The 25,671-nt window shown below is 33.9% G+C and overlaps 1 protein-coding gene across 2 annotated transcripts in view; it reads right to left on the bottom strand.

The window, feature by feature from the left end:
• The window catches only part of ATF2 (activating transcription factor 2), a 119,705-nt gene that overhangs the window by 78,132 nt on the left and 15,902 nt on the right, over positions 1-25,671 (bottom strand). For both annotated transcript variants that reach the window (XM_074303050.1, XM_074303051.1), the window contains exon 2: positions 20,732-20,805. In XM_074303050.1, coding sequence (XP_074159151.1) covers positions 20,732-20,763 — 32 coding nt within the window. In that variant the 5' untranslated portion in view covers positions 20,764-20,805. The remainder of the gene's footprint in view (positions 1-20,731; positions 20,806-25,671) is intronic.

The following is a 25,671-nucleotide window of genomic DNA, read 5'->3' as shown; positions in this document are numbered from 1 at the left end:
TGCAGAAAAAGCATTTGATAAAATACAACATCCATTCCTACTAAAACCGCTGGAGAGTATAGGAATAAATGGACTATTCCTTAAAATAGTCAAGAGCATATATTTAAGACTGTCAGTAAGCATAATATGTAATGGAGATAAACTGGAACCTTTCCCAGTAAGATCAGGAGTGAAACAAGGTTGCCCACTATCACCATCACTATTCAATATTGTATTAGAAATGCTAGTCTCACTGAGTGATACGAGCAGAACTAGGGGATCATTATACACTTCAACAATGATACTGTATGAGGATGTATTCTGATGGAAGTGGATATCTTCAACATAGAGAAGAGCTAATCCAATTCCAATTGATCAATGATGGACAGAATCAGCTACATCCAGAAAAGGAACACTGGGAAATGAGTGTAAACTGTGAGCATTGTTTTTTTGTTTGTTTTGTTTTGTTTCTCTTCCCAGATTATTTTTACCTTCCGAATACAATCCTTTCTTTGCAACAACAACAACAACAACAACAACAACAACAACAACAACAACAACAACAACAACAACAACAACAACAACAAAAATTCGGTTCTGCACATATATATTGTACCTAGGATATACTATAAGATATTTAATATATATGGGAATGCCTGCCATCTAGGGGAGGGGGTGGAGGGAAGGAGGGGAAAAACTCAGAACAGAAGGGAGTACAAGGATAATGTAAAAAAAAAAAAAAATTACCTATGCATATGTCAAAGAAAATGTTATAATTATAAAAATTAATAAAAAACAAAATTAAAAAAAAAGGAAATAGCAAAAAAAAAAAAAAAAAAAAGAAGGGAAGGAAGAATTCTGGAGGGAAGGTTAGAGGGAATGTTAGGGAACACTATGTAAAGAGTTAGAATAAAGACGTGTTGCCGCAAAAAAAAAAAAAAAACTGCTAGTCTCCACAATAAGAGTCAAGAAAGAGATTAAGGGAATAAGAGTAGGTAATGAGGAAATCAAACTGTCACTCTTTGCAGATGATATGATGGTATACCTTAGAGAACCCCAGAGATTCTAATACAAAGTTATTAGAAATAATTCACAACTTTAGCAAAGTTGCTGGATACAAAATAAATCTACATAAATCCTCAGCATTTTTATAATCCTCAACAAAATGCAATTGTAAGAGATACAAAGAGAAATTCCATTCAAAACAACTGTCGAGAGTATAAAATATTTGGGAATCCATTTACCAAAGAAAAGTCAGGAATTATATGAGCAAAATTACAAAACACTTGCCACAAAAATAAAGTCAGATTTAAATAATTGGAAAGACATTCAATGCTCGTGGATAGGCCAAGCGAATATAATAAAGATGACAATACTCCCCAAACTAATCTATTTATTTAGTGCTATACCAATCAGACTCCCAAGAAACTATTTTAATGACCTAGAAAAAAATAACAAAATTCATATGGAAGAATAAAAGGTCGAGAATTTCTAGGAAATTAAGGAAAAAAAGTCAGATGAAGGTGGTCTAGCTATACCTGATCTAAAGCAGCAGTCACCAAAACCATTTGGTATTGGCTAAAAAATAGACCAGTCGATCAGTGGAATAGATTAGATACAAAGGACAAAAAAGGGTACAACTATAGCAATCTAGTGTTTGACAAATCCAAAGATACCAACATTTGGGATAAAAATTCATTATATGAAAAAAAACTGTTGGGAAAACTGGAAATTAGTATGGCAGAAATTAGATATGGACCCACTCTTAACACCACATACCAAGATAAGATCAAAATGAGTCCATGATTTAGGCATAAAGAATGAGATCATAAATAGATTAGAGGAACAGAAGATAGTTTACCTCTCAGACCTGTGGAGGAGGAAGGAATTTATTACCAGAAAACTAGAGATCATTATTGATCACAATAGAAGATTTTGATTACATCAAATTAAAAAGCTTCTGTACAAACAAAACTAATGCAAACAAGATTAGAAGGGAAGTAACAAATTGGGAAAATATTTTTTGCAGTTAAAGGTTCTGATAAAGGCCTCATTTCCAAAATATATAGAGAACTGACCCTAATTTATAAGAAATCAAACCATTCTCCAATTGATAAATGGTCAAAGGATATGAACAGACAATTTTCAGATGATGAAATTGAAACTACATCATCTCTTTAAAAAGTAATGGGAGTTTTTGATAGTTTGCAATGTGGCATACTTGAGAAAAGAGTGACTGTGTCAAGTCATATAGTTTGCAATGTGGCATACTTGAGAAAAGAGTGACTGTGTCAAGTCATAAAACCTGGTTTAAGATCCAGCTTAAACTTCTATTTCTGAATTGTTCAAGCACTTGACCTCTCCCAGCCTTACTTTCCTCCTCTGTAAAACAGGGATATACACTCATAACTTGAAAGAAGTGTTGTGTGAAGTGCTTTGCAAAATTTAAAATACTGTAAAATGATTTAAGAATTCTGATCACCGACAACTTTGAGATACCACTACACACCTGTCAGATTGGCTAAGAGGACAGGAAAAGATAATGATGAATGTTGGAGGGGATGTGGGAAAACTGAGACATTGATGCATTGTTGGTGGAGTTGTGAAAGAATCCAACCATTCTGGAGAGCAATTTGGAACCATGCCCCAAAAGTTATCAAATTGTGCATATCCTTTGATCCACCAGTGCTACCACTGGGCTTATATCCCAAAGAAATATTAAAGATGGGAAAGGGACCTGTATGTGCCAAAATGTTTGTGGCAGCTCTTTTTGTAGTGGCTAGAAACTGGAAAATGAATGGATATCAATTGGAGAATGGGTATCCAAAATTATGGTATATGAATGTTATGGAATATTATTGCTCTGTAAGAAATGGCCAGCAGGATGAATACAGAGAGGCTTGGAGAGGCTTGCACGAACTGATGCTGAGTGAAATGAGAAGAACCAGGAGATCACTATATACTTCAACAACAATACTGTATGAAAATATATTCTGATTGAAGTGGATATCTTCAACATAAAGAAGATCTAATTCACTTCCAGTTGATCAATGATGGACAGAAACAGCTACACCCAGAGAAGGAACACTGGGAATTGAATGTAAACTGTTTGCACTACTGTCTTTCTACCCAGGTTACTTAAACCTTCGAAATCCAATTCTTATCATGCAACAAGAAAATTGGATTTACACACATATATTGTATCTAGGTTATACTGTAACACATTTAATATGTATGGGATTGCCTGTCATCTAGAGGAGGGAGTAGAAAATTTGGAAAAATGAATACAAGAGATAATGTTGTAAAAAAAAAAAAAAATTACTCATGCATATGTACTGTCAAAAAAAAATTTATACTTATAAAATTAATTAAAAAAAAAAAGAATTCTGACCACCTAACATGTAACTATATATCCAGTAATAACAATGATAGAAATAATAAATAATTATCATTACATAGGCTTTTTGTTATACCACTGTTTTCTGGTCTTCTACCTCTAACTGCTCCTCTGCTGGATCTTCATCCACGGCATGGTCATTAACTGTGGTGTCTTCCAAGTCTCTGTTCTTTGCTTTCTCCTATTTATCTTCTATACTACATTGCTTAACGTTTTCATCAATTTTCATAGGTTCAATTATTGCCTTTATTCATAATTTCCAGAGACAGATAGATATAAACATAACCCTAATCTTTCTTTTGGATTCTTAATTTCATGTCACCAACTTTCTTTTAGGCATAAAGAATTCGATCTTTATCTCAAAATGAACATGTCTAAAACCAAAGTCATTCTATTTCCCTCAAAATCTTCCCATTTTGTAATTTCCTTATTACTGTCAAGGGCATCCTACTTTTCTACCAGATATATTCTACTGCTCCTAACCCTAATATCACACTTGATTCCTTATTTGCAGTCAATCTCATATATCCAATATTGTCAAGTCCTATCATTTCTATCCTCACAATGTATATGTGTATGTGTGTGTGTGTATATATCCCCTTTTCTCTTCACTCATATAGTTAGCATCTGGTGAGGAGTCCCTTCACCTCAAAATTAAAGTCTACTAGAATAGCTTTCTGGTTGCTTTCTCCGCACCAGTCTTTTCCCCACTCTAAAGTATCATCAACTGGGGAAAACAAGACTGGAAGGCATTCATATATGTATGTGCATATGTGTATATTGCATATAAGTATATATAAAATGAATACAAGATGGAAAGGGCACTAGTATGGGAAGTAGCATTTGGAAAAGAATTATTAAGAAGTTAGTGTCTGGAAGCAATGAGGATACTGTGAGTTCCATGTGAAGAGGAAGTCCCTATTCTATTCTACGCATGGCCATGGCCAATGACAAAATTGTATGATTCAGAATGACAGCTGGAGAAAAGTAGTTGAAAAAAACTAATCTAAGCCTAAGGCCTACTAATGTCTGTGCTTGCTGTAATAACCTTTACTAAAAATTAAATTCAGTTCTTTTTTTGCAGGGAAAGGCCATAAGAGGTACAATTCATTAGATATCATTAGAAATTAGCTGAGGACCCAGAGAAATTGCATAGCAGCCAACAAGCAGATAACAGATCAAAGTGAAATAGAAAAATGTATCCCTGCTAACACTTCTGTCTTTTGTACCTAAATTCAAAAAAGCTGTCCACAAATAAATGCTTCCACTTACTCTCCTCTTAAGTCTACTACTACTACTACTACTGAAATCTCTGGCTTCCTTTAAAGTCACAGCAAAACTAAATTCTAGAAGAAGCTTTTCCTAAGCCCCCTTTAATTTCAGTGTTTTTCCTCTGTTAATTATTTCATATTTATTCTATATATAGCTTGTTTCATATATATGTTTGTATGCTGTCTCCCCCGTTAGACCGAGGACAGAACAGTTTTGACTCTTTTTGTATCCCCAGCTCTTAGCACAATGCCTGGAACATAATAGTCACTTGATGATTGATTGATAAAACAGAGCTGAGTGATAAAGAGATGAGAACAGAGGATTCCAGCTTACTAGAGAAAGGAACTTGCCTGACATCCACAGAAAATACTGGTAACAGCACCATTAGACATGTGAGAAGACTCATTTATGCATATGTCCTTGGCCTCAAAGACTTCTTGATCACATGAGATTCCTCATCATCTATTCTCCAATTGGTGATACATAGTAATCAACTGAAATACTTGCTGTACACATAAGGGCTCTTTTGGGCAATTTACTGTACTCTGCTATTTGGTGCTATTTTTTCTTTTGACTCAGTATTTTCTCTAGGAAAAGAAACATAGGGAGGAGGGGAGCAGAGGCTGATGAGCTAAGATTCTGAATGGCTGCTGACTCACGAATTTGATTTCTGGCAGTAAAATGTTTAGGAAGAAGTGCCCTCAAGGGCAACATAATTTATATTTGTTCTTCACTATCACCCTGCAAAATGGCAATTGTGTAATATTATATAGATAAGGAAAATGATACCTATAAAGATTAAGGGATCATATAGTTAATTAAATAATGAAACACATACTAGAATTAAGGTCTTGTACTTCTATGTTCTACAACACCAGGATGGGGGCTAAAAGAGTCAGGGAAGGTCATGGAAGAAATGGAACTTTGCGTCTTTATGAAAGGATAGGAATCAAAAACATAGAGGAGAAAAGGAAAAGCATTTCAGGGAGGCCAAGATATATAGGTAAGGCTGGGGTGAGGGACAATACCATCATTTAAAGAAAGGGGAATGAAAGCACTCCAACTGTCATTTTCTCATATTTACAGGGGGAAAAAATAGCCACAACATTGCATACTGAAAATATCTGTGGACAAAACCTGATACAGTCTGAGCTTGGCAAAATCTTTTAGACCATGTTTTGATTTGAGAATGGAAATGATTATGTGTGCTTCAAATTAAAGGATTATTACTTTTGATCAGTATGAACTTAGGGTCCCTCCAACTCTACCTCAATCTACAAAATGTAGTCAATCAAGCCCTCATTCCCTCAATAGCTATAGAAGAGAATTCTCTTTAAATTCTAACTATCAACAAAAAATTAATGCAGGGCCAGCTAGGTGGAGTACTGGATAGAGCACGAGCCCTTAAGTCAGGAGGACCTGACTTAAGATCTGATCTCAGACACTTAATACTTCCTATCTGTGACCCAGGGCAAGTCACTTGACCCCAATTGCCTCAGAGGGAAAAAAAGATGAATGCATAGGGAGTTCACAGTATATAAAAAGGGAAAGTAGTATAAAAAATAGATTTATCACCAGAAGAACAGAATTAGAATTCAGCATAGTGAGAGGCTTAATGGTATGTAGGAATTATCCTTTCTACTACAAGACAAGAACACCAAGACTACAGGGAGGTGCTGCTATGAAATTTAAGTGAATTGGATTATATGAGAGAGGGTTGTGCAAAGTCACAAGCCTCACCAGTGGTAAGATATAGATCATGATGATTAGAGCTGATCCTCTTGAGTACGGGTTAAGACTAGAGATGAAGTTGTGTCTTGTCTCCAATAAACTTCCCTGGGTTTGATTCCCACCATCAGTCACAAACTAAATTGATGACTATGGGCAAGCCTCTAGACTTCCTTAACCTCATTTTCCTCATGTTTTAAGTATTAATATTACCTACCTTATAGTCCCATTACCAGGCTAAATGAAATAGTGGATGCAAACTGCACTGTAACATAAAAGTTAAGTAAAAATTTTCAATCTTATCTAAATCATTGTTTCTAAGCAATTAAAAATTCTGGGTCACCAACAAGATGGAGAACTAGACATCTTAGCTATACCTCACAACTTCTCAAATCTCTCCAAAATAGAAAACATATGCAAGAAATAAAGAAATCTCAGCTATCTCCATGGTTTAAGATATCAAGAGACAAAAGGTGGTAAAAAAAAATTGCATGAACATAGCACCTACCTCCAGCTCACAAAGCAAACCATCTGCTACTGTTCCTCATGATCTTCATATCAAGTCTACATTAATCACTAAACTTATAGGTTTACAAGAGATTCTCTTCCCCCTTTCCAATACTGTGAAAATCCAAATGTTAAACTAAAGAAACATGTTGAGACTAAAAGCCAAAGCCACAGTATCATCATGGATTACAATAGAGTTTTGAAGGAAAATGGAGAAACAGAGTAGAAAAGGACAGGATATGTCCAGAAACTTAACTCTATACCAACTGCCATTTCCTCCCAGTACTATGAAGATATAAACAGAAATTTGGCCAGGTTGCAATAGCAAATTTAGGACAGTGTTATGTACTGCTAGGTCAGAGAAGTGAAGGAACAAGATGGCACTGGGGTTGGAAGGAAATAGTGGGAGTAGTGATGTCATATGGTAGGTCACTAAGTCTGAAGGAAAGAGTAGAGATAGCATTTATTGTCAGTTCTGTCCCCCCCCCCCAAGTCACTTGGGGCACAGATCTAAGCTGGTCAGACTATGAATTGCCATTGCCAAGTGTAGGAAAAGACTGAGAAGCTCTGGGAAACCACCATTCGAAGGGAGGGAATCAGAAAATGAGCAAAGAGGCAAAATAAGAGGAAAAAAGTGAAAATTATGTAAGACTTCAGAATAAAGAAAATGCAACAAAACTGAACACAAACAGGCTAAAAAGGAAACAGTAAAAGTAGATTAAAAACATGGCACGTGGATGTAGTAAATGAATTCAAGAATCTAGCAAATATTGTAAAACAATGGAAAATGACAATACCTGATGAGGCAGAGGACGCTAAGGATTTGAGGATAATATTAAACATCTTGTTCCTGAGTATGACCAGTATAGCAGATATATTGGACAAAACAGAAAAACTTGAATTTATGGTGGAAAGACTCACCAAAGGAACAAAAGAGAAGACAATTAATTGGGAAGACAAATACAAAGAAGTGAAGGACAATCTGGGATAAAAATAAAAATCAATAACATTAAAAGAAAACTTTTTTTTCTACAGAAGCAACACATATTGGTCTCAAAGATGGAATATGTAGAGACTTCTAGATTGTAAGTCATCTAGAAGAACAAAAGTCAAAAAAATTTGGACACTATTTCAAGAAATAATATAAGAAAACTGTCAAGAACTTCTGAATAGAGAAAACAAAATGCCAACTGAAAAGAAGATATCATTTCCAAGAAAAACAAACAAATCAAAAAAAAATTTTAAAGCCCTAAGGCAGCAAATTTCAAGACATATAATTATTAAATTTAACAAATCCATTAAGAAATAAAACAAACTGCAGTGACCAAGAAAAAGAGGCTCAAATACAAAATGAATCTGAATAATAAAACTATTCCAAACCATAAGAAAACATAGGAGAGAGTGAAATAATGTGCTATAAAGAGCAATGCAGCTCAATTTTGTACCCAAGATGACATTCCCTGCAACTCTCAGCTTAGCACTGAAAAAAGATGAACATTTGATAATAGACATGTGAAACATTCTTAGAAAACTAGGGGGAAAGCTAGTTTATATGCACAGCTACTAAAGGGGAAAAAAGGAGGGCATGAGTTTAGGTCAACATCTGCTTTCTAGAGCAGCTGAGGTGATCCAAAGCTAGAAGTTGGGGAGGCTGGGCAAAGGACAAAGTTGGCTGCTTTGATGTCACCATATAGTTAGATGTACTTTCCATCTATGCTGAGCCTATTTGACTCTCGAATATCACAGACATAAGAAATGCCAAAGAAGTGAATGAATGAATGCAGACAGAACAACTGTCAGAAAGAATTCACAACAGAACCAAGGAAGACATTTTTTTCTAAATATTCACAAGGAGGCAAGGAGTGAAGGTAGAAGTCAAATTGAGGTGCTGGTAAAGAGGTAAGCCTGAGGATATTTTGGAATGAACCCAACACTATAGCTTTCTGCCTAAAGGTGAAGCAGTACTTTTTTATGGGACTACATTATAAAATGAAACAGTACATGGAAAGTGGGAGGGAATGAGGAAGATAGAGGGGAGTGTGATATATTCAGATGATGTCAAGGGCTAGCATGAGAAGGTGACGCCTGTACTCTCTCTAAGGAAGAAGAAAGTCTACAGAGGAGTGGGTGAGGAGGTAGAAAAGACTGGGAAGGGAGGAAAACTTTGTTTTGGAGGTATGAGGGAATGCCATTGAGGAATCTTTTTAGTTCTGTGAAAGGAGACAGAGACATTACATAGAATGCTGGGTATTTTGAAAGACAATTTATTCTGCTTTAGCTTATACAATATGCTTTTGTTGGGGAATCAAAACATTTGTAAACATTTTTTGATTTCATGTGTCCTACTTCACGAACTTCTCTAGCACAAAACACTTCCTTGTGTAATGATACCATCCTAAGGCCAGGTAGGTGTCATTTACAACATTATAGTAGGAGCATATTAAATGTAGTAGAATTTGGAGTTCTTTACATGCTGAATTCTCTCCTTCCCACAACCCCTCCCTCCACATCTTCTATGTCTGCCATATAGCAGAGCTCAGAAAATAGGTTTTTGTTATTGTGACCCTCCCATATTTTTGGCTATTCTTTTCTTTTGATATTTTCACGAGAAAACCAACCACAGTACTTGAATTCATTCACATTCATCAATTCCTATGGGGAGGAAATGTTTGAAGTTTTACCTCTTTGGTACCGCACTCTAGTTCAGATACATAAAACTCCTCGTATTTTAGGCCAATAGTATGACAATTAAATGCCAAAGTCATAATGTTATTTTAAGTTTTAATGACTTGGAGTTTGAAATTTGCACTAAGACATTTTAAACTTTTTGTGTATTCTTACCAATATGACAATATTAAAGATTTCAGAAACATTATGCTCTAAAAGCACATTGCTGCCAAAATTACTGTGTTCAATATCATTAAGTACTAATTCAGTTCTCAATAAGCCACTACCAGTTAACAGTGACAACATAATATAGCTTCAACTACCACAATTAACAAATGGAAGGCTGTACAATGTATGAAAAGAAGTTTGGAAGGTCAATGAAAGTAATTAAAGAACATTTATTTATTTATTTTTTTAATATTATCCCTTGTATTCATTTTTCCAAATTATCCCCCCCTCCCTCTATTCCCTCCCCCCGATGACAGGAAATCCCAATTAAAGAACATTTAAATCATTTCCTAGACTACCTCTTAACTTAAAGCAAAGTGACTAAAAGGGTAACCAGCTACCTAGTCAATCCAGCCTAAAGAAAACAGATAATTTTGACTTTAGACTTCATACTGAATATAAATAACAGATATGAACCAGTCCCTGAGGTCTGATTTGGAAGATCAGAAAATGAATGAAAAGACTAGAGTAAAGATAAATCCAGAGAAATTCAAAGGGGTAAGATATTTTGCTGAATAGAAAGAAATCCAGGTATTTAGGGAATTACAGAGAAGATAAGGAATAAAGGCTACAAGTAGGGGAGAGGAAGACAAAAAGAAAAAGGAAAAAATAAATCTAAATGTTCAATTAAACAACACATTCATTCTATACAACAATCTATTCAAGAGACAGTGTAATCTCATGTAGAAAAAAAAAGACTTCTCACTTTATGCAAATGGATAGTTCCAAAGAACTCAATATAAAGCAATTTTTATGTGATGCAAATTTGCCCCTATCTACTTAGTTCACTAAGCCTATGTAAAAAAAGGCATATAGAAAATATATTTTTATGCCAGTCCTTAAAATATACTAAACTACAGACATAATAAATGCTGTACCACAATAGTTACATGAAATGAAAGGTAAAATAAATGAGGTGTGCAGTATACTGCCTGCCCCTTCCCTACCTAATGTACCTAGTCTTTTATCAGTGATGATTAACTGTTCAACTTTTTTTAAAAAAAGAAAGTTATCAAGAGATATTTAGATCAATGGCTCTCTTTTTCCTCATATATCTGATGATAAGCAAGCAGCATTTTCCTCAACTATTCTTTAAATTTTAAAGTCTTGGAAGTATCTGAATTCATCTTTTCCATTAAAAAAAAAAAAAATTCACTCAAATGATAAAATATTTCTGCCAATTGTTTAACTGTGAACCTTTTTGTTTCAATCTCAGATCCTGAAGCTTCCCTATCTTCTTCTGAGTCTTTGCAGCTATCATTTCAATCAGATTTCTTCTCCATAAGACTCAATCAACTACATATTCTCATCTACTTCTTGCTCCAAATTTTGCGCTAATTTTACAATCTTGTTACTCATTTCTTTGATTCATCTTTGTAAAATCCATGAAAATTAGTAATGAACTGCAGGCACACTTTTCACCAAACTTTCTTCATACATATTTCTGTTACATTTTGTCACATCTTAGCAAAATTCTGGATTGCTGGTAAATATAGGACTTCCAGAAATCTCTCAATGTCTATACTTGTATCCAAAGTTGATATTGCCTGGGTAAATGTAGTGAATAAATAAAATGCCTTGAAATTGCAACCACTCCCTGATACAAAGACTGTAATAAGGTAGACCACTTTTACATTTTTAATGAATTCATCCAGATGGGGAGGGTAACCTGGGACATTATCCAAAATAAGCAGAATTCTGAAAAGAATGCCATTATCATTACAAAACTTCTCTACTTAGAAAATGAAGCAGTGCAAAAATCATTGTATAAAATTGATAAGCCTAACGTTAATGAATTAATACATTGTTAGTGTTGCTTTGCTGATCCCTTTCAACATTCTGAAATTTTCTGAGTGGTGTACAAGAACAGGTTTTAATTCACAAATCACAAATATATCTCCTCCAGGAAAAAAATCAAACAAAATAACTATTTTTTGAAACTTTACGCATTGCCACATTTTCTTCCAACAAGATGTAGGCTCAAGATGGCATTCTTTAAGTAGGCTGGTGTCATCTACATCATAAAGATTTGCTCAGGCAGACAGAGACTTTCATCTATTATCTTTTACAGAAACTCTGGGAATTTCATTGTTGCTTTAATATCTCTACAAGCAGTACCTGCACATTATAAAAATCCAGCACAATTTTAAAATCAGCATTGGAATGCAGATTTCCTTCAGAATTCTTTACCTAAAAGTCAAATTTGCATAATACACATTTACATAAAGCAAAAACTATCCACATTGGATTTTAATTAGATGGTTTGAATATCAATTTTCTGCTTATTCTGTAACTTTGGGCAAGTCATTTACACTTGAACTAGGCCTAAATTTGCTCATCTACAAAGTGTTGTAACAGATGATTAAGTTCTCTTTAATTCAAATATTAAATCCAGTGATTCTACATTTTTATATGGACTCAAACCATAATTTTGTATCTTTGAACTTTTAAGATGTTTATACCCTCCTAAGCTTTGCCATGGTAGTTGTTAACAGTCAATTATTTCAAATGTCTATACAAACTTCATGTTTTCTTAAAAACCAATACAACAGGAGGGAATCTTAGATCATATTACTGGCTTTGCTTGCAAGAGAATAATACAATGGTTAGGCCCTCAAAGTTAGGAGAGTCCTGAGCCACCATAGTAAGATTCGTTTAAGAGACTATCTACACAGCTTTTACTATCTCTTTTTAGAAATTTCAACCTGGTCCAATTCAAAACCTGCTCAGTCTAATTTTGACCTATGTAAGCAGCCACTTATTTCTCCTATACCTATTCCTAATCCTATTCCCAACCATAAAAAAGTTTATGCTCTTTAGTCATTAGTTTTATCCTCTTTCTCTTTGAACATCATTCTCTCATGCCCCAACCTCTTTAAATTTCATCTTATTGACTTCTATTCTTCTTTCCATTCTACAGGGGCCCTTTTTTTGAACCTTCATTCCAAAGAAGCATATAATCTGGCTTAACTAAATCATTCCATGTTGGAAACTGTTCTTCACTTTGTAAGTAAGCACATATGCAAAATGTTTTCCAACTGTTTTCTTAATAATTGCAACTGTAATAGTTAACATTACCCCAACCAGGATTTTGTTCCTTAAACCTTTAAACTATACTTGTAATTACTATTTGCCAACTTGTTTATTTATCTGTGTAAATAGTTAGAGGAGCAAATTTCTACTTGGAATTCTACTCAGAAGATAATATTAATTCCCTAAGAGCAAGACGCTGAATAAATCTTGGGTTCATTTAAGCACCAAACTCAGGATACTTTGTTTTAGCCCTATTTTATTATTTTAAATACTGATTTAAATACTGTATTTATTTATTTATTGTGCTATTTATTGCTGACCCTGTATTTTCTGTAAATTTAATGTGTACTCGTGTCTTCACACATATGAATGAGAAAAATCCTGACTGTAATTAGGAGAGGGAAAGGAAGAAAGGAGACAGTCCCAAATATATTATCAGAAAATCCTTTCCCATTATAATATACACCAAAGTTAATTCTCATAAGAAAAATTAAAAATGTAAATGTAGGTACACACACACACACACACACACACACACACAGTATTTTGAGAATAGAAAAAGCACTAGTAACTATGGTTATCAAGAAAGGAGGCTGAATCTTGAATGAAAGCCAAAAGGCAAGGATGAGGTGAAGACATGGTGGTAGTAAATAAAATTCCTTGATTCCCATAAGTAAGTCAATTTGTTTTAGTGTGTAAAAAGGAGAAATATGAAACAAATCTAGAGAGGAAGATTGATTTCAAACTATGAAGAACTTAAAAAAAAAAAAAAAAGCTAAGAAATCTTTATTATCCTGGGTACAAAAGGGAATCAAAAATGCTTCTTGAGCAGAAAGACTAACACTGACTATGTTTTAGGATGACTATTAAAAGTTATATAGAAAATAGATAGGAAATGAGAAAGAATGAAAGCAGCCTAATTAGTTACTATTATAATTTTAGAGCAAGGCAAGGGATCTTAACCTGAGATTCATGAACTTCTTTTTTAAAAATACTAATAAGTGTTTTAAAACAAAATTTATTGCCTAAGTATTTTATATATTTAATAACTTTATTCCAAGCAGTGGTCAAAAGACTTCATCATAAAAAAGTTAAGAACCCCTCTTCTACAGAAAAATTATGAAGGCTGGTTTGATCTAAGGGATTAGCTATGTGAATACAGAGAACAGAACACATGACAAAGATAAAGTACACTACAACTGACAAGAAATGGAGGATGAGGGAGAAAGAAGAACTGAATTAGATTAAGGTTGTGAACTTTGGTGACTGGAAGAACTGCATGGACTTTAGTAGAAATAGGGCAAAAGACGAATAAGTTTAGCAAAATAATGTGAGAACTGGATGAGGATTTAGTTTCCAAAAAGTTACATAGTTGGGCTAACATGGAACAAAGAAAATAAAACTTTGTAGAGGGAAAGCAAAAATTAGAATAAAGTAAACACTGATGGAGATATAATCAGGGATGGAGACTCATACTCATATTGGGGAATTAGATGTTCCAGATAAATTGTAACCTCTACCAAAGAGAATGGGAGGAGAGATGGAAGTATGTCTAAATAAGGTGACTGCTGATGGGAGGTAATGGGTGGAAACATATTCATGTGGGGAAATTAGATATTCCAGATAGGCTCTAACCTCTATAGTATTCAATTAATGGGAAATCAATGGAAGGACTTGCTTTTCACAGACCAGGGTACAAAAAGGCAGGTTCAGATCATTCTAAAGTGTGTCAGTTTCCAGACAGCAGGTTTTGCAAGATTGAATAAAAATCCTTTCCTGGCTTCATCAGGTAGATCTGTGGAGTTCTTGGTAAAACACTTATCTCTTATAGTAATGAGTTTCATTTTGGCAGTCCTAAAGTTTATTATCTGTGGGAAATGTAATTGATGCTACCCAACAAGCAACAGTTATTAACATGAACTGGAACTTAGGAAAGACTTCAGAACTAGAAATTATCTGAGAAGAAATGGTATTCTTTGTGAGATAAAGTCCTTCTCCCCAACCCCCGCCAAGTTGTATGACAATTTTAAAAATGTGGAAGAAAAAAAATTTTCACTTTGTCTCTAACCAACAATGTTCTTATTATCTATTTAAGATACTATTATATTGCTAGACAACATACAGGAAATTATCTAAAGATATTTTAAAATACAACTGCAGGATCCTTGTAGAAGTGTTATTTTTTAAAATGCTTTTAACATCACTAAGGTCCTTTGCAGCTTCTAAAACTCTATTCTATGACTAATCTTTAAATTCTAAAACTGGTACCATCACCATTTTCTCCTATTAATATTACTAGTTTTATTTAAGATGACCAAATATACTTCACATCTCTAAACTATATTTTTTTTTCCCTTTGGCTCTGCACAAAAGTCATTCAATAAATTTTTATGTATACCTTGATAATTGAGTATCTAATGTATTTTTATACCACTGTTTTTCAAATATAACTTGTATTATGTAATTTTCTCGCTTAAAATTAATAAGCTGTCTTCAATTTCTGAATCTAACAAAATTATAATAAGGAAATGATTGCAGATAAAAGAGTCCTCCTACATGCTATCATAAATTATAATTTATATTGCTACTTCTTAATGTGACATTTTAATCAACCAACATTTAAAACAATGTGTCAGGTATAGTGCAGATGTGCGAGGAATACCTCTCCTCCCCTCCATCCCAAATAAATTCCCTGACCAAAAAGTATTTACAATCTGCAGTGAGATGTTTAAAAGTATAAAATGAAGGGGAGGGTAGAAGGATTCATACATGATAAAGAAATGGCTGGCCTCTCCTAGAATGGAGCAGCTTCCGGTGAGGAGCTTACTAATGCCTCAGACACAATCAGAGGGAGGCGGGCCCCAGGGGAGATGGGGTATTGATGACATTCGAGTTGCAGAATTGAAGTAACCTTGTTTTTCATGTAACAAAAGCAAATTTCTAAAATCAGATTTCATTTGTTGAAATTTGAATTTTTCACTCCATTTCTTGAAATATTTAAATGTTTCAAAATACAAACTATAATCATCAAATCTGTTTTGGAAAGGAGTTTTAAAATGACCTATTTTAACCACTTCTCTGACAGATGAATTCCTTCTATAATTTATATAAATGTATCATCCCATTTCTATAGGAAAACCTCAAATGACTGGAAAAAAGTAGCTAATGAGGCAGATAATTCATTTGGATAGTTCTAATTATTAGGAATTTGTTACAATAAATTTTAATCCACCTCCCTTTTTCTTTTATCCTTTGGTCTTCTCCTCCCATTTAGAGCTATAACAATTAGTCTAATATTTCTTCCACATGACATCCTTTCAAATATTTGAAGATAGTTATTAAGCCTCCAAATCCTAAATCTTTTCTTCTCCAGCCTAAATAATGGTAAGTTATTTGGGTCGTTAGTGAGCTAGAAAGTCATCTACCATTAAGCCCACAGTGCTCCATTTTATCCATTAAGGACCATAAAACTTGGTATAGCTATTAAATTCCTTGCTGAAATTCAAAGTCTGCAGTATTTGTATTGAAAGGACATGAAGGGCATGTTGTCCTCTCAAATTTCTCACTTCAAGATACAACTGCAAATTTTAATTTGCTCAGTTCCTAATTGAGACCAATACTCACTGATGAAAATTAAAAGAGAGGTTCTGGTAGGAGGAAAAGATAAAGTAAATCTTTGAAAAAAAATATATCTGGTTGCATAGTAAAAAGGTGAGAGGCTTATAAAGGCTATCTGTTACCAAATGATATCTGAGATTTTGAGCTTTATATCACCAGGACTCGAGCAAAGTCTGAAGTGGGAATCTGACTTAAGTAGGGGAAGGGAGTAAGAAGAAAGAAGGGTACCAAGTTCATGAACAAGAAGATTACCTGTAACTACATACAGTCTACATAGAGAAAGACAAATGACAAAAACCTGTCAGTACCAACTTGATGAAGACCATGTTCTCCAAACACAGTTAGGAAGACCCTGTTTTGACTTGATTATCACTAGAGAAAAAAAATCATTCAATTAAAATATTCCATTAAAACCACTCAATTAAAATAGGGCAACAACAATTGATTTGGAAAAAGAGTAACAAAAAACTACATTATATAATAATATATAGTAACAAACCTACAAATTACTTTCATTTTCTCAATCTCTCAGGAAGTTAATTCACTCCTCTTTGAGGCTCTCACTCTAACCAGCCAAGTTAACTGGTAACTGGAATATAAACTACCATATCTTTAGCTGTGCCCATTATACCAGCCTCTAATTTGCTTTTATATCCCATTAGGCTATCCAATTCACCTTAAATTTGCCTGCTTTCACCTTCATTTTCATTTTTTTCCTCTAGGTATATAAATCAAAACAATACCATCACTTATGGAAAAGCATGTCATTTCTATGACTCTCCAGACCAAAACTATCTCTTTTGTCCACTATCCAGACTCAGTTCCCAGTCTCAGCAAATTTATATTTTAATGGCGAAAATAACATATATAAATTTTCTGAGAGCAAGTCAGTTTCTTTTTATAATTGTTTACCCAGCACTTAGCACAATGCCTGAGACATAATAACCACTAAAGAACTTTTTTTTTTCCATTTCTTTTCTTATTTCTTTATTCTACAACACTTCTGTATTATATCTTGGTTAGAAAATGTCTGAGACTCTGAGAATTTATCAATAAGAATATTGATAAAGTGAAGAGAAGTGAAACAGAACCAAAAGAAAGGTGTCTAATGAAGATATAACTTCAAATACATGATTAATATGCTTTCAAAAAAGCAGAAACCATAAGGATCAATTACTAATCTTCACTTGAGAGCTAAAATTTTAATATATAGTTATGTTACAAGATGAATTAGAAAAGACCTGAGTTACACAAAAAATTATGAACATGTCAAAATACTAGAAGAAATTATTGAGATTTTGAAACTTCCTGCTCTGCAGAGCTTTCAAAATAAATGATTCTTTTTTATGGCTGGGTTATGGCTCTGACTAAAATAAAGTCAAATGATTACTCATGGCTCTTCCATTCCCATTATCACAAAATTCTAGTAGAGCCAGGTGTTTTACAGGAGAAAGGCAATGTATATTTTCAAAATACAATAATATGTTATCATTAAAATGTATGCTTCATAGAACTGTATAATTGTTGGCAGATTCATTAAATTGTATGCTTTGCCACTATTTCCAATACTGTTAAGCACCATGCCCAAGTGTGAAAGGGCAGGTCAATTCTCATAAAGCCCCCACAGCTGTGGATTATAACACACTTGAACGAATTGCAAAGCAGACTTTACTAACACAGATATTGCTTGTGGATTGGGAATTGAAATAAATTGGAGGCAAGATAAGAGAGATCAAAGAATGCAACTATCTCTCAGTCTCCTTATATCTATCATCCTCTCACATGTACTGGTCAGAATTAAATCCCCAGCAGCCACTAGCAGGCTGCTTCCCTAACAAATGGCACCCAATGTGGGGCTCTAGAAAGCATATTACATTTATATTCCCCATTTTTTTATTTTATGGGAACACCATTATTATTCCCCTCAACAGCATAGTCAGTAAGTTTGTCCAATATTGTGAAGTAGCTGTTATCTGAGTCAACAGACTAAGGAATGCAAACAGCACTATCAAAATCTTTTCCATCCTATTCCTCTGGATGGTTGTAGGGTGAGATGCTATACCAGGTTTTGAATCTTAGGAGATGTCATGGAGGTAAACTGTCTGATAAATGGAGAAGCAGACTATAATCAGAACAGACATTTTTCATAAGTCTCTCATCAGTCTCTTTGCTTGGCCCTTTGATATGTTGGCCCATTTTAATAACTCTAACTGAAAAAGTTTTATTGTCATTTCTACTCCCTTTCCTTCCCCATGGGTTACTAGGAACTCTCCTGGGAAGATCCTTCTCACGAACAGCTCTAAAGCACTGCTACATTTCTTGTGCTTATTGTGTCCCTGTTCAGGCGCCATTTGTTATGGGAGCCACCCACTAGTGACTGCTGGGGAATCTAATTCTGACCAGCAGAATAGATTCCTTCATGTGAGAGGATAATGATATAAGGAGACTGAGAGACAGTTGCATTCTCTGGCCTCTTCTCTCTTGCCTCCAATTTATTTCATTCACAATCCATAAGCAACATCTAAATTAGTAAAGGCTGATTTGCAATTCTTTCAGAGTGTTATAATTCACAGCTGTGGGGGGAGGGGAGCTTTTGAAAAATTGACATGCCCTTTCACACTTAGGCATGGTCTTTAACACAATTCCTTATTTTAAAATAATTTATTAGATGTTTCATTTCTAAAATGAAAACAGAAATATTGAAAATATAGATTAGAGGTTTCTGTCTTAACATTTCAATTTTAAAGCCTCTAAATGGTTTTCTTCCTTATAAAATCCAATCAAGGTTTCTTGTACCTTTCCAAAGTATATTTCACATAACTTTTTAACAAATAGTTATCAGATTAAATGTTCAGTTTTCATTTTCCTTTCTGCCTAGCATTTCATAAAATTTTAAAGATTTAGTTAATTTTTCTTTGTACAGATGAAGTTACTGAGATATAAAAAAGATAAATATCCTATTCAAGGTCACAAACAAAATTAGCAGCAGATTAAGAATTGACATGATTTCCCCTACCTTTTCTTGCATATAGATTGTTAGTACTACTAGCCCACTTTTCTGGATGTGTAAATGAAAACAAGGTCTAAGTAAGGGAACTTATTGCAATCTTCCATCTACTAAATACATCCCATACTCAATACATTCAAGATATAGATAAACATAATAAACAGGAATGGCTGTGTCAGGGAGGATAGATAGTAGCTTCTAAATTGAATTTTAAGCATGTCATAGCAGTTAAGACTACTGGGCCTGGAGTCAAGAGGACCCTTCGTTCAAATTTGGCCTCAGACAATGCGACCCTGAGTAAATCACTTAACCTGTTTTGCCTCAGCTGTTCTTCTGTAAAGTGATCTACAAAGAAAATGGCAAATCATTCCAATATCTTTGCCAAGAAAACCCCAGATGGGATCATGAAGTCAGGCGTGACTGAATAATAACTGAACTAACAAAAAGGAATCTTAAATCTTCAGATTCCTTTTTAAGTACACATCTATGTTTCATCCCTCAACTATGTAATTAAAGCCCCATTCCCCACTACTTATATTCTACTACTCACTCACATAGAATACTTTTATCAAGAATATTTCCTGAACCTTTTTAGGTCTTTAAAAATGTCTTTGTAATACTTGAGATAAACCAAAACATACAAAAGAGAAAAAAAAAGAAAACCTATTAAACATTTTATGTTTTTTTCCAATACACTTTATATTGATTCTTCATTCTTACTGATGAGTAAATGGGAAGTTCAAATATCCTTTCCTAGATGTTTTAGGTAAGTATATGACAACTAAAACAGCAAAGTCAAAAAAAAAAAAGTATGCTATTAAAATATAAATTTGGAGAAATTCATAAAGGTGTGGGGGACAGAGATTTTAAAGATACACTAATCGAACTTTAAAACATTTTTTTCTCTTTAAGGAATTAGTTTAAAAGGATGAAAATGCATGGCAAAAAACATTCTTTCCATTGTACCATACTTCACATATCTGCTTACATTTTAAGAAATATAGCAGTCTTATCTATTAGTTACTATCTTCCAGAAAATATTTAACTCAAACTAAAAATTAGCAACACACACATTTTAAAACATGTTTGTGAATTGAATGAATTTATAATGACAGCTTTAAACACAAATAAATGTTGGAAGAATTCCAGACTAAATCATGTGAATTTTCTAACACCACTTAAAACCAAATGTGTTCAAAGAAAGAAAGAAGGAAAAAAAAAAAAAAAGGTTCTGAACACTGTAATGCACCTTTAATATTTTAAACAAAATTTACTTAACAGTACTAAATATATACCTGGCAGAATGCACGTGTAACTCGAATTTCATAAGGCAAACAACTTATCGGATCCACTTTTCATGGCAAGGATACTGAAAAACAAAATGATTTTGCAATGTTAAAAAAAAAATAGACTGAAACATTACGGAGCAAACTATAAATACCTAAAACCACCATGAAATATGGTTGACAACTACATTATTTCTACCAAAGTTACTAGAAAACAAGCAATTCATTTACCCTGCCAATAATGCCGGTATTTACATCATTGAGGATTTTCAGTCTTTTGGTCCCTAATAGAGGAACTTATCACTTATGAATACCTACTATGAAAAATAGGTTGCTCTGGAGAATCTGTGGGTGAGCAAAAGCAGATTTCTGGCACAGCAGTAAAATGGGCTAGATAAACTTCTTAGATGAAAATTCTCTTGCAAGGAAAAGGAAAATTAAATCTCCTTGTAGGCCTTCAATTCCTTCATTTTACAGATGAGGAAAAACTGAGACCCAGAAAAATTAAGTGATTTCGAGGTAGAGAAGTGACAAAATCAGAATGTAAACTCAGATTCCAATGTTGAAATCAGTGCTCTTTCCACTGTAGTATGATTCTTTGTTTCACTTTTATTTGCTTACATTTTAAGAAATATGGTAGGGGCAGCTAGGTGGCGTAGTGGATAGAGCATCAGCCTTGAATTCAGGAGGACCCGAGCTCAAATCAAGTCTCAGACACTTAATACTTCCTAACTGTGTGACCCTGGGCAAGTCACTTAACCCCAGCCTCAGGAAAAATAAAAAGAAATATGGTGGTTTCATCTATTAATGGATTAAAGTAATTAGCACAACTATGATGGATTACTCAAATAGGGCTCCATGGACTAGATGCATATTAGAAGAGTCTGAATGGCTAACTAGAAGAATATAAGAGATTGGAAAAAGGAGGGATTTTTGATGAGAAAATCAATCCCAAATGCTCTATCCAGTTGTGAATGCTAACATTTTTCCTTTCTGCCATAACAAGAAACCAAACCAGGGTCAAAAACTTGGTTCTCTTATTTAGTTGTCTGCCACAAACATTGCTAACCTTTGATTTAACCTAACATTTTATTATGTATTTGTACAAAACCATAAAAGATCATGAACAATTTATATTTAATAAGATTCTTTAGAGACAAAATTTTTTCTTACTCTATGGTAGGAAGCAGTAATAAAGAAAAAGCCACTAACTTTGAAAGAAAAAAAAAAAAAAAAACCAAAAAAAAAAAAACCCAAGGTTCAAATGTTAATGACACTATTAGCTACACTATTAAAAAAAGTACTTATACTTCACTTTTATGTTTTTTTCATTTGTCAAAGACATAATAGTTACATAAATTCTCAGGGTTGTGTGAAAGACGTGTCTATAGCAAAACTCACGTTAAATGAATTAAAATTAATTAAAAAAAAAAAAAAAAAACAAAAAACAAAAAACAACTACAACATGAGAAGATGAAAACTACCAGATTATCATGAGGGTAATCCGTGCATAAGGCTGTTATGGGAACATGACTGCATAATGCAGTTGGCTGAATTACAGTAACAAAAAGTTTTTTTTTTTTTTTTTAATTTTTTATTATATATTTTTTTATATTATCCCTTGTATTCCTTTTTCCAAATTATCCCCCCCTCCCTCTGCTCCCTCCCCCCGATGACAGGCTATCCCATACATTTTACTTGTGAGTAACAAAAAGTTTTTATGTGGACATTATATTCAGGATCATAGGATCTAGAAGTTGAGAGGACTTTGGAAAATCATATAGTTCAACCATCTCATTTTATAGAGACTGTCACACAGGTACTTAGCAATTTGAGATTCTCATCCTCTGACCTGATTAGTTTTCAATCAAATACGATTATGAAAATAGGTAATCTGATATCTTAAAAAATCATTATTAAAAAAAAATTTTTCAAAGGGAAGAATAAAACATTCATAAAACGAACAAAAACTCCTTTCCTAGGAAAATAGAATTTGTAAAATACTGTTTTTAAATAGAATATATAACAGGGGCAACTTAGTGGTGCAATGGATAGAGTGCTGGCCCAGGAGTCAGGAAAGCTCCACTTCCTCAATTCAAACCCAGCCTCAGATACTTACTAGCTGTGTGACTCTGGTCAAGTCACTTAATCCTGTTTGCCTCAGTTTCCTCATCTGTAAAATGAGTTGTAGAAGGAAATGGCAAACCACTCCAGTATCTTTGCTAAGAAAACCCTAAATGGGATAACAAAGAGTCGGATAAAACTGAGAAATGAATGAGCAAGAAAAACTCTAAAGAAAACTTAAAAATAAGGATTTCCTCTCACTGTATGGAACCTAAGAATTTTGAAGACCAGAAGGTACCCCTGACAGCTAAACTGCCATTACATAAACAGAATTTTTTTTAAAGTACACTTTTGTTTAATAACCCCTCTGCTTTACATACTTAAACAAAAATGGCCTTAACTAAGATTTAAGAACAAGGCAGAACAGGGCAATAGTGATGAGGGAGAAAGACACTTCAAAGTAGGTGGCAGAGCAAACACACCAATTATTATCTTGCCATTAGAAGGTTAATTAGAATTACTATGTGTGTATGGGGAAAATACCTACAGAGTTAAAATCCGGATCTTAACTTGAATCCTTTCTCTCTGAGATTTCAACCCAAAATAAGGGGTTTCAAAACTCCTCCTATAAGGTACAAAGTTTTTATAAAGCAGCTTTCTCTCCTCCCTTATAATAATTAAATTTTTTATTGATCTCTTCTTTTTCACATCATCTATACTTTCCAATAACCCCTTTTAAGAAGTTAAACAAAGAGTTTAGCAAAAGCAACACATCAAAGTCTGACAATATATGTATAGCTCCATAACCATAAGAGAAAAGGCAACTTTCTACCTTTTTTGGGGGAGGGAAGGGAGGAGATATGGGTCACTTTGGTCATTATAACTTTAAAGCATTAATTTCAATTGTAGTGGCATATAAGTGATATAGTGGATAATATTAGGCCTTTAGTCAAGAAGACCTGGGCTTAAATCCTGCCTCAGATACTTACTAGCTGGGTGATTCTGGACAAGTCACTTAATCTTTCAGGTGGGAAATCAAAATAACAGCAAGCACTTCAAGGACTGCTGTGAGGATCAAATGAATTACCAACTGTAAAATGCTTTATAAACTTTTATTATTAATAGCTAACATTTACATAGTGCCTATTACATACCAGACGTGTTATTGTTCCTTCCATTTCTGTTGTCATTGTTGATGTATAAATAGATTATTTTTTAATTTGGTTTGGCTTAATTCACTTTACATCAGTTCATGTCTCCCTTTGTTTCCCTTTTCTTAGTCATTCTTCAGTTATCATTTCTAATAGCACAGCAACATTCCATAACACTCTTGTTCTACCACTTGCCCATTTCCCAAAAATACAACTTTCCCCAAACTGAATGTTATCTATTTTATTTACAGTTCGTTGCTACTATAAAAATCGCTGCCATAAATATTTTGATGTATACATGAGCCTTTTTGTCATTGACCTCACTGGAACACATGCCTAGCAGTAGGATTTTTCTATATTTTTACTTACAAAATTGTATTGCCAAATACAAAACCAAAACTTTCAAGTTTAAAACTTATACTTTTAAAAGTTGTACTTTGTTGTCTACAACAAAGATGTTGTACATCTACTTCAAGTTACAGATACAGGAAAAATCAATTCTATATTTATATGACTAAGAAAACTTTAAAGCACAAGGTTCCATTTTGATTAAAAAAAAAAAAGAATTAGAGGTGTATTTTGAAATAAAATTGGTTAAATGTTCACTTACATGAACTAAAATGATTCTGATGAAGCATGAGGTCTACTATGAAGAAATCTTATTCTGTTCTCAGGGATTAACATAAAATCACAAAACTGTACAGCCAAAAGGAACCTTAGGAATTTTGTAAAGGGAATTGAAAACCACCAATGATATATCAAGGGAAGTTTGTGGCAATGTTGGAGAAAGGCAGCATGGCCCAGTGGACAGAGTACCAAAGAAAGACAACCTAAACTTGAACCCCCTTTTTATTTCCATTTACTACTTGTGTGATCTCTGGCAAATGACTTCTTTGTGCCTTAATTTTCTCACCTGATTAAATGGGAAACTGAACTAAATGACAACTGAGGTTCCTCATCATAGTTCTTAACCTGTGATATGACTAGGTCTCCTGACTATGAATAGCCTTCTCTGTGACTTTCCAGGTCGCCTGGTTATATCGACATGTTTGAAGATTCCTTTTTCCTTTTACATGATGCCCTCTGAAATCTACAATTTCCATAGGTACCTGCTAGGCTATTTTACATATCAGAGACATCTTCAGGTACAATGAGAAAGCATTTATTTAGTCCTTGCAGGGAGATGACCAAACACACACCTGGGAGCCATCCCAGCTTCCCGTCATGTGCTTGAAACTAACCAGCTCCTGGCTTCTTAGGCTTAAATAACAAAAGACTCAAGCCTTTGCATTGGATAGACTAAAAAGTAACCCTCCTTGACCAATGGTCACCAATGTTGTCTGCTTCCTGTGGGTCACTTCATACTTCCTGTAATTTAGGGTCTGATCTTTTAGAGATCATGTGAACATTGCAAACCTTAAAATACTATGCTATTTCTATTATCAGTGTTGTTAAAAAATGCTACCATGAACACAAGTGTTAACTTAAGTGATGACAATTGAGGCAACTATTATAAAGGATTGGAAAATGTAGAGAAACTACTTGGAACTTAGTAAAACCTGCAAAAGACTCCAATATTATGTCTTTAATGAAAAAGGATACATTGGGTGGAATGGGAACAAAAATGTTGGAAAATATGGTTCAAAGGCAATGGAAAAGGTCAAAAGATTACACAATCCTTATGTCTATACATCATTTTCTTTTAAAAAAAAAAAATCTGAAGGTATTGATTGT

The sequence above is a fragment of the Sminthopsis crassicaudata genome, chromosome 3, assembly GCF_048593235.1.
Source record: "Sminthopsis crassicaudata isolate SCR6 chromosome 3, ASM4859323v1, whole genome shotgun sequence".
Lineage (NCBI taxonomy): Eukaryota > Metazoa > Chordata > Mammalia > Dasyuromorphia > Dasyuridae > Sminthopsis > Sminthopsis crassicaudata.
This window is presented reverse-complemented; position numbering and strand designations above follow the sequence as displayed.